General features: G+C 35.0%; 1 protein-coding gene across 1 annotated transcript in view; it reads right to left on the bottom strand.

Moving 5' to 3' along the window:
- Positions 1-203: 203 nt before the first annotated feature.
- LOC123559498 (enhancer of polycomb homolog 1-like) overlaps positions 204-17481 on the bottom strand; it is a 29472-nt gene continuing 12194 nt past the window's right edge. The window contains exons 3-14 of the mRNA XM_045351370.2: positions 17073-17314; positions 16493-16600; positions 16065-16132; positions 15563-15643; positions 14105-14213; positions 13643-13816; positions 13177-13260; positions 12423-12571; positions 11367-11489; positions 10540-10949; positions 7600-7906; positions 204-7263 (exon numbers count right to left, since the gene is read on the bottom strand). Coding sequence (XP_045207305.1) covers positions 7191-7263; positions 7600-7906; positions 10540-10949; positions 11367-11489; positions 12423-12571; positions 13177-13260; positions 13643-13816; positions 14105-14213; positions 15563-15643; positions 16065-16132; positions 16493-16600; positions 17073-17314 — 1928 coding nt within the window. The 3' untranslated portion in view covers positions 204-7190. The remainder of the gene's footprint in view (positions 7264-7599; positions 7907-10539; positions 10950-11366; positions 11490-12422; positions 12572-13176; positions 13261-13642; positions 13817-14104; positions 14214-15562; positions 15644-16064; positions 16133-16492; positions 16601-17072; positions 17315-17481) is intronic.

The following is a 17481-nucleotide window of genomic DNA, read 5'->3' as shown; positions in this document are numbered from 1 at the left end:
ATGTCAAAACTCTAATGGTTATGAAGATATGCTCCGGACACAAATTATGACGGATGGACAGACACACATTTTGAAACGGGCGTACAAAAAATAAACACCGCCATCTACCTAATTAAAGAACATCAAATTGTGGATGTCAACATTCAATGTGCAATGACAATGTAACTTTAACCTGGACACTTTGTTACAGCATTAACAAGACAGACAGACAGATTTGTTTATTATTTTATTTTTTGTGTTTTTCAGAGCGGTCTCTTTCGAGTGTCTCTATCATATCACAGTTGAACACAAGAATATTATATTACAAAACATTTCTCAACCTTCTACCAGTATCATTACAACACATTTACCACTGATTAGTATTCTAGTCTCCTGGCTTAAAACATTACAAAGAATTGTTCTCAAACAACTTCATAGAGTCTATGAATAATTCATAAATATAAACCATGGTTACTTTGATATACTAGCAAACGGCATTAGCTTGAAAGCCTAAAGTAACAAAATCTTTTCTGTTTACATGTATTATAAGTTTTGAAGAAGAATTTAACAAAATAAAAATACTCAGATCTTATGTTTAGTCTCCAATGTATTTTGTGAAGGAGAACTAACACTTCTTTTGCTTACTCATCTTTCCCACAGTCAAGTATACTTCATTAGCTATAAACCAGAAGTAAATTTCATTAACAAATAATTTAAGATCTACAAATTATCATTTTTTTTTAAATTTAAATTCTTTCACACAAAAACTGGAAAACAAACTTCATTTTAAATTTCTATACTGATGTTAGTAATGGAATAACTACAGAATGTAATGTTTTTAGCAGGTGCAAATGTACATTTCTGTTACACTGACAAGATAATTAAATATGTGAAAATCTACATTTGTTTCACTTTTCTCAGTATTTCAGCCGTGGGCCTGTCATTGCTTCATGTTGTATACTGATGATAAAATACAGGCAAAAATATTCTCAAAGGCATTTGCATCTGAACTGTCACATAATTGTGTAATATTGGTAGAAATTGATCAGTATGGCCTTAATCATTAAAATATTAATCATAAACTCCTTCCATATACATCAAAACAAGTTTCTCATTTTAAACATGATTAAAATTCTAACATAACTCACTGAGAAACTGCTTATCATAGCTAAAAATAGATATGACAAATCTGGACAATGCTAGTTCAAGTCATACAAAGCAAACCATTTTACATCTCAAACAGTAAAATGTGGTTCATGAACACAATAGTGGTATAGATAAACATAGCATGCATACAATCATACAGGGTGACACGCGGGACTCTATATCTAATACACTGTTTGTAATTAGGCAAAACAAAATTTTAACTAGTATAGTTCTGGACACAGATTTTATGTTTTGCAGTTGATTTTTTTCTTTAAATTTACAGATTCTTGCTAAACAAAAGGGGCATGATAGCCCTTAATCACTCCCCTATAACCTTGTTAACTTAAATTATTCCAATTCATATTATGTATCCCCAACAAGTTTTACTTAATCAATGGCCATAACTCAACCGATATTTAATCAATCATTCCCATTCTTTATCTTGACAAAGAGTTTACAGCAAATTGACTATGAACATCTATAGTTTGTGCTCAGCTGAGCTAATAAATACACAATGTGTTTAAGCTATGACAGCTCTCGACTGCTCACTAGAATTACTGGAACTAAGTTGTCAAAAGTTATTTTTGCAAATGGTTGCCTTTAAATCAATAAGGCAAATTAATTTCTTTTGAATTTGCCAGTTTGTTTCAAGTTCTGTTCAAATTCCAATTTCGTTTTTGCCATTTCCAACGAAGTGTTGGTCTTTAAAATTGCTATTTTTGGCATAGTAATACTATATAATAAATAATTTTTAAAGGTTTGTTTCAACTACTAAACACTAGTCTAAGGGGGTGATTTTGGCTAGTTGTCAAAATTCTATAAAATACAACTCGGGCCAGGAATGGCATTGAACCCATTTAGATTTAACAAAACTTGTCTGCACTAGACTCTTTACTGATAACACAAGACTATAATTATACTATATGTGGACAAACTGGATAAGACTATATAAACGACCAGCAACATGTATAACCTATTTCTAGTATTACAAGAAATACAAATATATTGAACAAACATTTCTCCCACAAGATTTGTCAAAACTTTAAAAAAAGAAGACATTTATTAATGTCTTTTGTACTACTCCCACATTTTTTTGGTCAAAACTTTCAGAAAAAAGTCATGTCTTATGTACATCAAGAACCAATGGTCTTCTAACCATTTCAAGAGTTTCATACTAACTGTTCTACTTAAGTATATGCATATGTTTTTGTAACATCTATTATGCTGTAAAAGACTGGAAATCTCTTAGTCTCTCTTGAGGTAGTTATCTGTGCAAAATAATTGGAAAGGAATAGAAAAAGGCAACAATGTGAAATTAATGGCGACTTCCACAACTGCACACTTACACATTAGATTTCTTCAAGCAATGTGTATGCACATTTCCTCAATTATTCTTGGATATTTAATGGCAATTAATCAATATGGTCCCAGACTTTTTATCAATGAAAACTACCCTGTGTGGAAAACATACAAATAATTCACAGAACACATACAAACAATGATAATGATGAAAGTTGAAACTAAAAACTTCACAAACTCATACAAAATGTTATTGAAAGACTTTGGTTTAGAACAAGCGGATGACTGGTAAAAAATATGATAAACAACCATGTGAATTAATTAGAAGCTACAAAAATGACTATGATTTACTGAAGTTGATTAATATAGCTACCTATTACTACTACATCTTACAAGAAACATGCTCAAATCTTGAAAACAAACTCTTTAAACATTTTTCATTCAAGTACTGCTTTTCATAACGCTTTCTTGTAACTTGGGTGCAAATACAAATTTCATAAACAGTCAAAGATAAATCGGGCAATTCCAAAGCTGTAGATAAAATTTTCTAATCAAAAACCTTTCTAAATTGATACTGTATTACAATATTCATATATTTCCTTGCAAAGTGCCTTAAAATCTACATATATTAATTAGATTAGGTTGTAATTGTATTGTGATGAAAGGTAGTGACTTTAGTTTGAATCACTGTTATCTGCTTCCTGGAAAATAAAGTACTGGCGTCACACGAGGGGAGGCTGTGACACAAGTGAAGTATCAACCCACAATTTCTTGGTCAAACAGCCAATGTCTTTAACACAAACAATAACAAGAGCTCGTCGAACACGAAATGCCCCCCTTGATGCATTTAGTAATTGCACAAGGAACAGAAATTATATGCTCACTGTAAACAAAAGTACTACCATTCTGGTTTAATCTGACCTTGACCTTTAACCTATTAACCTAACAAGAGATTACAGATTGATCTTGGCGCCAGCCACTGAGCCATTTTTGAATGTTCCAAATTTCAAGACTAGCTCAAGGTCAAAATCAATGTCAAATTTCATTTAGGTACAAAACAATGTGTATGTGGTCCAAATTTGAAAGCGGTGGCTTGAGAAATGTGAAAGCAGGTCACTAGATCAATTTCAAGGTAAAGTTCATTTCGGTAAACAGAACTATGCATATGCTTCAAATTTGGAGGCTGTAGCTTGAGAAATGTGAAAGTAGGTAATAGATAAAAATCAATGTAAAATTTCAATTCAGAACACAAAAATATGCATGCAGTCCAAATTTGAAGCCTGTACCTTCAAAAATGTGAAAGTAGGTCACTAGGTCAATCTTAAGATCAAAGTTCATTTCGGTACACAAAACTATGCATGTGGTTCAAATTTGAAGGCTGTAGCTTGAGAAATGTGAAAGTAGGTCACTAGGTCAAAATCAAGGTCAAATTTTATTTCAGAACACAAAACTATGCAAGTGGTCCAAATTTGAAGTCTGTACCTTCAGAAATGTGAAAGTAGGTCACTAGGTCAATCTCAAGATCAAAGTTCATTTCAGTACACAAAAGTACGCTTGTGGTTCAAATTTGAAGGCTGTAGCTTGAGAAATGTGAAACTAGGTCACTAGGTCAAAATCAAGGTCAAATTTTATTTTGGAACAAAAAACTATGCATGTGGTCCAAATTTGAAACCTGTATCTTCAAAAATGTGGAAGTAGGTCACTAGGTCAATAACAAGGTCAAAGTTTTTTTCAGTACACAAACCTATGCATGTGGTCCAAATTTGAAGGCTGTAGGTACAAAAATGTGAAAGTAGGTCACTAGGTCAAGATCAAGGTCAACTCATGTCAAGGTTCATCTTGCCACTCAAAACTATACATGTGGTCCAAATTTGAATGATGTAAGTTATGGACATGAAGATTCTAAGTTTTTCCCTATATAAGTCTATATGATCCATTTGACCTCTGAGGCAGGGCCATATTTGACCCGAGAGGGATAACTTGAACAAACTTGGTAGAGAACCACTAAATGATGCTACATTACAAAATACCAAAGCCATAGACTGTGGTTTGGACAAGAAGATTTTCAAAGTTTTTCCCTATATAAGTATATGTAAACCATGTGACCCCCAGGGCGGAGCCATATTTGACCCTAGGGGAATAATTTGAATAATCTTAGTAGAGGATCACTAGATGATGTCATATACAAAATATCAAAGCCCTAGGCCCTGTGGTTTTGGACAAGAGGTTTTTCAAAGTTTTTTCCTATATAAGTCTATATAAACCATGTGACCCTAGGGGTGGGGCCATATTTGACCCCAGGGAAATAATCTGAACAATCTTGGTAGAGGACCACTAGATTTTGATACAAACCAAATATCAAAGCCCTAGGCCCTATGGTTTTGGACAAGAAGATCAGAAACCATTTAACTGTTCCTGGCCAATATGACCTTGACCGTTGACCTAATGACCTCAAAATCAATAGGGGTCATCTGCTGGTAATGGCCAACCTAACTATCAATTTTCCTGACAATAGACCCAAGCGTTTTTGAGTTATTGCCTGGAAACCATTTCACTGTTCCTGGTCACTGTGACCTTGACCTTTGACATACTGACCTCAAAATCAATAGGGGTCACCTGCTGGTCATGACCAACCTCCCTATCAATTTTCGTGACCCTAGGCCTAAGCGTTCTTGAGTTATCATCCGGAAACTGTTTTACTGTTCAGGGTCACTGTGACCTTGACCTTTAACATACTGACCTCAAAATCAATAGGGTTCATCTGCTGGTTATTACCAACCTCCCTATCAACTTTCATGATCCTAGGCCCAAGTGTTCTTGAGTTATCATCCGGAAACCGTTTTACTATTCAGGGTCACTGTGACCTTGACCTTTGACATACAGACCTCAAAATCAATAGGGGTCATCTACTGGTGATGACCAACCTCCCTATCAACTTTCATGATCCTAGGCCCAAGCGTTCTTGAGTTATCATCCGGAAACGGATAGGTCTACATTCCGACTGACCGACCGACCGACATCTGCAAAACAATATACCCCTCCTTTTTCAAAGGGGGGGCATAAAAATTGTTATTAAATCTGTGTATATTTCCTCTTTTTATGTTTATCAAGAACATTAATATTAGTATCATCCCTCTTAATCAGGATTACAAGACTGAACTTATCCGACAGGTAAAAGGGGTCCAGTAAAATATTAATGTCAAATCGCTCAGGCCTTCGCTGATTCACGTCTAATTACTATCTGTTAAAGCAACTAAACAGGAAACAGAAAGGTGTCATATCAGGTTGCAGCAATTCATTTAATTTTGCTGCTCAAGACAAGTATTTATAGCATTTTACTTCATTAACAAGTGGGGAAATATCTAGATTATCTTGCTAACAAGAATGCCATCATGACCCTTAAATTATTCTGAATTAAGGTCAGCAGTTCAGATCTTTCAAAAAATATTTTATCTTTAGATATTTACTTCAAATGTTTTAAATCCTCATCAAATTTGGTAGAGTCACCCAAAGAACACTTCAGTGAAACCGTTTCAAAATCGGCCAGCAGTTTCTGGGTAAAAGATTTTTTAAAGTTTTTCCATTTGGCTGCCAAGGCAACTAGAATTGTGCATGGATGACGAAGATTTGAAGGAACCTGAGAGAGAACCGACCCAGCAACATTCCTGTGAAGTCTGGCTGAAATTGACTTAGGTGGTTTAGGACATGTTCTTAAAAGAAAATGTGGAAAACCGACGGACAGACATTCAATGATCTCTGAAGCTCTGACACAGCACTTCATGCTCAGACGAGCACAAAATTTCTAAAAGTTATCTTATCGATTCTGTCAAAATTAACTTTGCTAAGTTGTGAAATTCTTGTTTATTAAGGCAGGAGAAAAAGACATGTTTAAGCAGGTTTTAGCTTTTTTTTAAAACATCTAACAATAAAATTACAGGTCAGCCCATCAAACTTTAACAACAAAGTTTAACTGTTATCAGAGGTCCGTAAAACCTGTTCAAACTAAAGCATTGGTACTCCATCGACAATAATAGGTATATAAATGGCATTTTACCCCCATCAACCTTTTTTGAACCAAAAAAAAGACCTTTAGTAATTCCCTATTAATATTTAAATCAGAGTAAAACTGACTACCCACGACATAAAAAATGGTAAGGTTCCTCTTATTCATAATGTAATGTATGATTCAACCTAAATAGCAATTTTTTGCAGTGAAAACCCAATAAGAAAATGCACCCTGTCCAAAACTAGCATTCAACATTGTTTAAACCTTCAGAGTTACAAAAGCATCCCAGTTTTTCAATCTCATAAAAAAATCCTTCTTTCTGTTAAGCTTCAGAGAGCTTAAGCACTCTACAGACTTGACAAACAAATCCCCTAATTACATACTTAGACAGGCCGAGATGTACTTCAAAACTGAATCAATCCCTTTTTAACAAAACAAAAGCCATATCTATCATTACACTACTTAAATACTTCGAACCAATAAGAATATTATAAAACTTTTCAAGTAACCCTCAAGAATTTCCATACAAATGATCCTGTGAATTTTAATACTGCAATTGAGCCTTCTCACACTTAGCCTTGAATTCTTCCATGGAACGTCCAAAAGGAATAAAACTATGTATGCTTCTAATACCAGTTTCAGATTGTTCGTATCCTCTCCTCTAACAGTGACAGCTTCGTGTATAGAGAATGGTTTATGTCCAGTAAGACGGACATGCAAGTTCATTTCTCACTATGAAATCATAGTGGACTGACTCGTCTCACGTTACATCCATTGGCAGGACTTTTTCAATATTGAGGTTATTCAGAGATTTGGCATCTTCATGATTCTGTCTGAAATACAAATACAATAATTTCTGATAAATACAAGCATCAATAAAGATTATACAGATCATACATTCAAGACGCAAATGACGAAGCTTACAAATGCGTAGGGCTTTGGTCAACAGTACTCTATCCGGAAAATGATAAATAACAGGATCATCTATTTTTTCACCTTAAGGTTTTACAAGTGCAAAAAAAATAGTATGTCTTGTAAACAAAAATGTATTTATTTACAAATAATTGGTTATTTCTGACAAAAATGTTCAAGACCAAACAAATATATTTTTTCTGTAAAATATTTCATTTTAAATGGAAAGCTCATCTATTAACAGAAAGGAAACATACTTGATAGATGTTTGTAGCACTGTGTTTTGTGAGGCAGCCAACTTGTACAGGTTGGCTGCTGTGAAGCTGTTCCTGCCAGCAAGGTTGTTGATAGTTGTGAGCACTGTACTTGCGGGGACGGTCGACGACAAACTTGGCGATGAAGACGACGATGAAAGACTAGAGGTGTGTGATGATATGGCAGTGTTAGATGTGGTGAGGGACGAGATGACAGTTGCTGGCAGCAGCTGATTGTTGTTGTTGTTCAATGGGAAGTTCAGCTGCAGAATGTTTGCTGCTGGAGAAGTTGAAAGCCCTTGTGATTTGTCTACAAGAAAAAATGTTGCATTATGTTAACCCAATATTTTTACTATCACTACATGCTCACACATCATCAGAGGTCTTTGTCCCAAGACAAACCACTGATTTCTTGTGTTTATTTTGGGTGCATGCATACTCATAATTACTACCCAGAGGGTTTCAGCCAATCAATATTGTCCTATATAGATTTTCAACCTGATAAGCAACATTTAAACAAAATACTTGCAGACACACAGTAGGATTCAAATCAATAAATATTTACGCTTCTTAATTGTCTTATTCAGAAATTTACTAATAGGAATAGTTTCTTTTTCTTATTTGTTGGGTTTAACGTCACACAGACACAATTATAGGTCAAATGGTACCTTTCCAGCCTTGATGGTGGAGGAAGACCCTGTGCATTATTTCATCATGAGCGGGCACCTGGGTAGAACCACCTACCTTCCGTAAGCAAGCTGAATGGCTTCCTCACATGAAGAATTCAATGCCCCGAGTGAGGCTCATTCCCACATCTATGAGGGGCAAGTGATTTGAAGTCAGCGACTTAAAACCACTCGGCCACGGAGGCCCCTACTAATAGAAAGAGCTGATGGTAAACTTGTATGCCTAAATGATGGTCTGTCTGATTTTCAGTCAATTCATCACTGTGGTCTTGACCTTTGACCTACTGACCCCCAACATAGGGTCAATCTAATAACCACAGGCAATCATCTTATGAAGGTTCAAGACTGTAGGCTTAACTTTTCTTCAGTTACCGAGCAAAAACTGGTTTCAGTCTAAACATCATTGTGACCTTAACTTTAACCTACTGACCCCCAAACAATATTTTTTTTATTTTGTTGGGTTTAACGTCGCACCGACACAATTTTAGGTCATATGGCGACTTTCCAGCTTTAATGGTGGAGGAAGACCCCAGGTGCCCCTCCGTGCACTATTTCATCACGAGCGGGCACCTGGGTAGAACCACCGACCTTCCGTAAGCCAGCTGGATGGCTTCCTCACGTGAAGAATTCTACGCCCCAAATGAGGTTTCGAACCCACATCGATGAGGGGCAAATGGTTTGAAGTCAACGACTCTAACCACTCGGCCACGGAGGCCCCTCCCAAACAATAGATTTCATCTACTGGCAACAGGCAATATTCTTCTGAAGCTTAAATGCAAAAGGCCGCGGGATTCTCAAGTTACTGAGAAACCACTTTCAGTCTCTAGGTCACTGTGACCTCGACCTACTAACCTAAAAACAACTGGGATGATCTACTGACAACAGATAATCATCCTATGAAGTTTGACAATAGTAGGCCAGTGTTCTTTCATTATCGAGTGAAAACCACTCTCAGTCTCCAGGTCAGTATTACTTTCACTTACTGACCCCCAAAACAGTTGGGGGTCATCTACCGACCACAGGCAGTCATCCTTTGAAGAATGAACATGTTAGGCAAAGCATTCTCCAGCTATTGGTAAAAAACCAATGTTCTTACATTGGTTTCTATCTACCAACAATGATCAAAACAATATATAGTATATAAAGGTGGTGTATAATTATTCCTTGTAATTAAATGTTGAAATTCAAATAGACATGGTAATCCTTTTCAAAGACGATTTTGATACAATCTTGAAGATCTGCAGCAAGACGGCACTAATTGACAAACTCAAAATAACTGTAAAATGTGCCAGAGGTTCAACCAAGGATGGCAGACCTCTGGTATCCAAGCATACCAACATTAAAATTAATCAAGATCTTCTCTCCTGAAGTGCAAGTTTAAACATTCTGAAAGCAAGACATTTGCTGTTTTTCTTTATTAAGAAGTAACAATTGATATCAATTTTTCACTCACTTCCAACTTCTGCTTAAAGGGAAACAACTTAATTTTTTCAAACCATCTTGTGTTGTGTTGAAAATAACTCCATCAATTAGCATATAAACTACAAATTTGATAGGAATAGGTATTTTTCTTCTAAATGTTTCCAGCAGACTGTAACAGCTTTGAACTTGGATACAAAGAAAATTAATATTTTTTCATTTACACGTTTCTCGCCAGGCTATTATCCCATGTAAACTGTGACATGCTTTCAGGTTGTATATTCAACATCCCTTACTATTCCAACCATCCTTAATTACCCGAGCACCATGCCATAAAGCACCTAATAATAAACATACCAACTAGTCTGATAATGTATTTAAAACATTGCCATGTACCACATGATGTTTAATGCCAGAGTGATGTCAGTTAAATTAAGAGACTTCAAATACGTAACGAGTGACGAAATTTATTGGTAGGACTATTTAACTTTTGTACCTGAAATTTTTGTACAAAATCTTGAACCTGAAATTCAGTCATTATTATCAGAGAAATGAAAATCATGTTTTCACTGACTGAATCAAGACAATACCAGATAATAAATAAAAATTACACATCAGTAACAATTTTTTGGACATGTTTTTTCTTATGTATTAATCATGTTTTTACAAGCCGAATCACGTAAACAATGGCATCTCGAGGTTTCTTGCAACATGCCTTTTAAAATCTTCTGGCTAGAACCTTGATTCATATCCCAATATATTCTTACCCTCTTTCTTCAAGCAAAACTTCAAAAACTCAGAAACTGTAAACTTTCAATAAAGCTAAACTAAAGCTTACTTTCTGTGATAGCATTAATTGGTCCATTCAATAAATTGACTGTTGAGGTTGCTATGGAACTAGCACCATTTATAGTAGCTGTGGAGGTTGCACTTTGTTGCTGTTGCACTTGTGTTGAGTTTATAACTGCCGACACGGCAAACTTGGCACTGGCAGTGTCAAGTGTGAACCTTGATGTAGGTTGAGAAGAGAAGGAATGTTCTAATGTAGGGTATGAAGTATCGAGATCACAGGTTTGGTGGCGGAGAAGCTGCTCTTGTTGTTCTCTCTGCATCTGAAGCAGTTGTTCCTGGTGCGATGTGAAATGATCCATGTTAAACTCACTGTCCTGCGATGACGTGAATGATGGAGGACCCAGAAGGTGACTCGAGTCTGTATCTGGAGGTGGTGAGTGTGGACGAAAATGTGATCTAAAAAGAAAAGAACTTTACATGAACATATATTTCTCTCTAAACATTTTAACTTACCATCTCAAACTGATGTGAATGTAACTGCACTGGAAGCTGGTCGGTATTGTTAACAAATCTGAAATTTTACACTCTTCTTGATTCTGAAACTTCCTCCATACATAAATCTAAATATCTAAAAGTCAATGCAGTATGAAGCAAGTCTCAGCAAAATTCACAAGAATTTATTTTGTCAAACTTGCGAGACATAGTTGTGATGGGAAAACAATCAGGTGGATAAAACAGACTAATGTTACTTCTCTACCAATTAAAGGGAAAAAATCCAGATTTATCAAAAAATCAAAAAAATAATATGCAAGTGTTGATTCGTAAGCAGAAAGAAAAATCTTGTAAAGTGTCTTACATGCAAGGGAAACTTACACTTTTTTATCTCGTATGTAAGTTACATAGTCTCCTAAAATTCCTGAATATGAACCAGATCCTGACAAATCCACTTGATGTAAACCATCGTCCCATGGAGAGAATCCTCGATCCAATAATATTCTGTAATGTAAAATTACACTTAATAAACTACTTCCTCTACAGACCAACAGTTATTGTTTTTACCTAAATAGCACAAACAGTAAAAGTTGGAACTCTCTTAACAGTTGAATTGTCTTACACAAGATAAAATAGGAATACCAAGCAAGGCATATGTTCAATTTAAATACTTTGGAATTATTTTTAAGTTACATGTATGTATCTAGAACTTGAACAGGTCTAAGTGTGTGCGAGTTAAAGTAATGTACAACTTGCCCAGTAAGCAACACTGTCTCAAGTTTAGGTCAAACACTGCATAACAGACTGCTGAAAAAACTACATTCCAACATTTTTACTGATAAAGCACAATGAAGAAACAAACGTTGGCTCATTTTATTCAAAGTGTAAATTCGAAAGTCTGAAAAAGACTTTGATAAATAAGTGAAGGTTTACTGCTATGTTATGTTTGATACATACAAAAAATTATTCCCTAATACTACTGTAAAATACATGCACACTTCAGCACTTCATCAACAATTATGTAGTACACTACTGATTATAGTTAGCTATGCAGAAACCTGCAATAAATTATCTTGGTTACAATATTTGATGAACAATTCCTTAGTGCCAGTTCCACAAAATTGGTTTGTAGCAAATAAAAAGGCCCTCAGCTCTCATAATCATTTATCATAGGTCGCGCCGTAGCACCTATCCTACACCTAGTAAAGATAGAAATCGAGAAGGGTGGGATTTGACACAAGAGGGTTGTAGGAAAGACAGAAGAATGAAAAGAAAAACAAGACAAGACAAAGATTCAAAAGATAAAGACTAGGTGATTAGATTTTGGCTACCCCAACCTCCGATTGTATTTTACATCATTGGGCACTGCATCACTGTAATACAACAAGAAAATCTTTGAATGAAGAAACAATGTGATCTAATTCTTGCAACACTAACCTTCCGCCTCTACCAACTCTCCGCCGAGCAAACCCTATACATCTCTGAGGTTGTGAAAGTGAGGTTAATGAATACCGGTATTGTTTATCTCCAAGACCACCCTCCTCTGGACTGCACCAAGGCCAGTTACCAAGGCGATCTAAAATTGGCTGCAAGAAAAATGAAAATTTGTATTATATGTGATCTTATTGTTTATATATGAAACTGGGTGAAGGGAGGTAATTTTGTGTGGACAATCACTAGAAGAAGCTGGGAGTTGACTTTTTTGAAATCGCCTACATGCTTCAAATACAGTGTACAGAATATACCAACAATACCACTATAAACTTTATTGCAAGTTTAAGGTAAATATTAAACAATATTTCAACTTTTGATTCCACACTGTTTCAAAATGATCTTTAACCATGCATAAAACTTTGACATCCTCTTACAACTTTTCAGAATTTGATAAAATAATTCTATGTTTGCTACATTAAGTATACTACTTTTGCCAAACACTTCCAGTAAATAAATATCTCCAGTTTGATTAAAATCTGTTGAAAAGTTCTGCTAATAAACTGGTTATTACTTACAGCATAATTATAACAGTTCTTTTTCCTCTTTAACTTTTCAGACTTTGATAAAATAGTTCTATGTTTGCTACATTAAGTATAATACTTTTTGCCAACAGAAGTGAAATTCTCTTCAATTATATAAATATGTCCAGTGTGATTAAAATCTGAAGTTCTCCGAACAAACTGGTTATCTCACTTACAGCGTAATATGAACAGTTCTTTTTCCTCTTGAAGGCAAACATACCATCAGGATCATTCTCATCTTCATGATCTGATGGAGACATCTGGAAAAGAAGAAATATTACTGCTCACTGATTCATTTAATGACTAAAGAATACTGTTTGTTTGCTTTTCAGATGGAAAACAACTCTGGACATTATTTCAGCAAAGACAGACACCTGGGTACACCTGACCAAACACCTTCCTAAGCCAGCAGGATATTTTCCTCACCAGACACTACAAGCTGGACTAAACCAAAGAGCAGTACAGCAAATGATTCAAAGCCTGTTATTATTTGCCTATAGAGTCCAAAAATATAGATTTTAGATTAATCAAGCTGATAATGGAACACCACAATTCAAGGTAAAGCCATTAATACCGATAGAGATCAAACTATTATACAAGACCTGAAGTTCTTGAAAAATTTTAAGGAATAAACTAGCTTACCGGAGAGAGAACATCCTCATCCGAACTGTACAGATCAGATTGCAGCATTCCCATGTGTTCTGTGTTATTATATACAGGTTGAGCATTGGTGTTCTGGTTTGGCTGTTGTGATGTGGATACTTTATGTTTACGTTTTCTATATTCCCGTTTCTTCTTGCTAACAGACACCTCTTCCTATTCAAAGATATCAATGCAAAACAAATTTTTGCCACAGCATCAAGTATAATGGACAGAAGATGGTCTTCCGGCCACGCTAACAATGACAATTCAGACTCACCTTTTTATCATGCAACTTCTTCTAGATATTATGGGTCATTAAACCTCTGTTGGTAAAAGCTCTATGTTTAAAGTACTGTTTCACAATTTCAATCTTTTGTTATCTTTCTAATAAATACACTTCCATAAAATGTGTTGAAATATTTTCTGCAAAAAACAACAACATCAATTCGTAAGCAAACTTACCCCTGTGCCCCAGTCTTTCCAAGTATAAGCAGAAACAAAGGGCGGTAACTTGTGTCTGATAGATTCTGCATCTGAGAGCATCTTTCCATCATAGTCCTCCAAGTTGTACCTGAAGTAAAATTATACATGATATACAGAGTTCTAAGAAATATTCAACATGAAGATTCACATCTAGTTAGCATAGTTCATAATGTAGTATGCAAGCCAAATATGGAAAAGCAAAACCTTAAAATTCCATTCTTAAGTTTTATTTTTATACATTTATAGATAGCTTAATATATTGCTCCTCTGGATACTGTTATTCCTAAAGCCAAGTTAGAGAACCTGCTTTAGATCAGAACACTGAAACATCTAGATTTGAATCCACATACCAAGTATGTGTTGTAACATTAAAGTTACAGCCCAGCAAGATGCATGTCAATTATTGTTTAACAATGTGTTCCTAAACAAATCTTACAAAACTGGCTCTTCAGCAAATAAAAAGGCCCTCAGCTCTCATAATCATTTATCATAGGTCGCGCTGTAGCACCTATCCTTCACCTAGTAAAGATAGAAATCAAGAAGGGTGGGATGTGACACAAGAGGGTTGTAGGATAGACAGAAGAATGAAAAGAAAAAACAAGAAAAGAAAAAGATTCAAAAGATAAAGACTAGGTGATCAGATTTTTGCTACCCCGACCTCCGATTGTATTTTACATCATTGGGCACTGCATTCATTTACTGTTATGAATAATCTGGTGTTGAAGGAAGGATTCAACAAATATGGGTTGGATAATGGTTAATCTGGCCCTAATTTCATGAAAAAACTTAATTAATTACTTTGTCAAGTTTGTTATTTTACAATCGTGCTTTTGCTTAAATTATAGTTATTTAATGTTGATTTTTTCTTTAACAACGTATTTATAGCTAAATTATACTATGGTTAGTAGTATTTGTTTGCAGTATTTATTTCCGTCATGCAGATATGATATCTTTATTCAATCACTATATAACAAACTTAAGTGTTTGCTTAAAGTATATTTCTTACTTCTATACAAGTCTGAATTGTTGTGATTTGATCTATGAAATAGTAATATATGGTTCTGATATAGATGAGAAAGTCAACATTTAAGGCACCTAAAGGGCAAAAACAAGCATTTGAAAGAACAGACTTAGCTAAGCAGTAACTTACCTATAAAATCAAGATTCACTGCTGTATGGCAATATACTTGCCAACTTGGATTGTATGTCAAAATATTCCCAAGATACTAAGCCGGTGCAGGTTTTGTACTGTCACTGTGACCTTGACCAAAATCAATAGTGGTCATTCACTGCCCAAAGACAGATAATATTTTTGTCAAGTTTCAGGACAGTAAATAGGATTTAATAATCAATTGGGATCATTCCTCTCGCCTTATGATGAGAAAATAAATGCCAAAACAAAACTCTAACCCTCTGGCACCCCAATATCTTTCCTACCTTTTCTCTGCAACTTCAATAGCTAACTGCAGCATCTCTTTCTTCATTTTCTCTCTGCGCTTCACAAATTCCAACAAAGTTCTGAAATAACATCAATGCATATTTGAATACACATCTTTAATGAGAAAGTCAGAAATATTTAGACTGCAATTTTAAATGGGTTATTCACTTTTCTTCATTCACTTTGCCTAGGTATAACTTCTATTAGGTACAGGACCTCAAGTTTACATGCTCTTTTGCAAATTCATAAAAAATACAAAAGTTCAATGGCCACAATTGATTTGATTCAGATATCACAGTCTTCCAACACAACTGAAGTCAAATTTCAGCAGTCAAAAGACCCCTGCACAGCAGACAAAGAATTTCAATACAAAATCTGTGGTCATACTTACCTACCTGAGACAAGTTGTTATAGACACTAGAGAATTGTTATGCCACATAGAGAGAAGAGAGGGCTTAAAGTGCTAAATCAGTGCCAATCTACACAGGTAATGACACTTACACTGCCCGACTGAGATCTCTACGCAGCTTCAACATCTTCTCGTAGGATGTTTCATCATTCTTGCGATTCTACAAGAGGAAAGTTAATCAGGTGTACACTGTTTCTATTTTCTACTTACAGTGTCCCAAAAAATGTCATTAGTAAACTTAATCAACTATCAGAAATCTAACATAAGGCCATAAACAGAACTCTTTGGTTCAATGAAATATTGCCTTCACTGCAATTTACACAATCCCTGACAATGTTTATCTTCTGAATTGATGTCAGAAACAATTCTCAAGCATAGTTTATATAGAACTTTACAAAGAACATTTTCAAGATCTAATATTATTTATGCTAGTCCCCAATTTATGTGTAACAGCCACAATACCTAATGAAACGAAGTCAACTCTGCTTCAAGTTTTGTATTTCAAGACATACAGACATACCTTTCTAGTCTGCATCTTCTCTGTTCGTCGTCGGAAAGCAACATATGGGTTGTTGGTGGTAGATCCATCTCTTTTTTCAGTCTTAACACTCAGTATCAAAGGATGTTGCTAAAATAATTTGACAAGTTTCAGATACTTTTTTAATTTAGGAAATTTTTCACAATCATATATAAACTTTTTGTAAATAATGAGAGTAAACTTACAAAAAAAAACTTGCTTGTTCATTTTGCTGAATCTGGACAAGTTGTTTCATAATATATATAGTCAATATATATAGTCAACTATAACACAGCACAACTAAATCAGTCTCCCTAAATAATTAACAATTTATGAAATGGCTAATTATTATATCACTTGCTTTATAGCATTAAAATTAAACAGATGATCTTTTTTCCGGGAATTTTACAGCTGCTAACTGCATGTCTGCAAATTTCGATACACTCTACACAAAAATAAAAATGACGGAGCAAAAAGGAAATTTAGCATTTTAAAGTCTAAGTCTAAATTTTAATCTTAAAATATTTTTGAATAGGCAACACAATCCCCTCCCTCCCCGAAGAACATGGGAAGATAATCTTACAGTTCTGAGTCTTTTGTTAAGCCAGTAGTCATAGACAGCTATAATGAGATCATCATCCTCTTTCAGCAGTAGTTTAGCCTCTCTTATAGTGACCACTTGTTGACCACTTCCTTTCTCAAGTCTGTCAAGCATCTCCTCAAATTTTACGGGAGTGATCTCCATCTTTTTGGTCTGTTCATTCAACCAGGCTTCATCCTCTGAGTCCATATCATAATCCGGGATTTCTTGGTCCATACCAAATGCTGTTTAACAAAATAAAAAAATTTAAGCTGTAAATTAGAGATTGCAGCATACAGTATGTCAGAGAGGAAAAGAGCATCAATATCTTGCTGAATAAAAAAACAACAACACAATATATACACATTTTACATAAATCATTTCACCAACCCCACTCAAATCCAAATTATCA

This window comes from Mercenaria mercenaria, chromosome 10, assembly GCF_021730395.1.
Source record: "Mercenaria mercenaria strain notata chromosome 10, MADL_Memer_1, whole genome shotgun sequence".
Classification (NCBI taxonomy): domain Eukaryota; kingdom Metazoa; phylum Mollusca; class Bivalvia; order Venerida; family Veneridae; genus Mercenaria; species Mercenaria mercenaria.
Note: the sequence above shows the minus strand (reverse complement) of the source record. Positions and strands in the feature narration are given on the sequence as shown.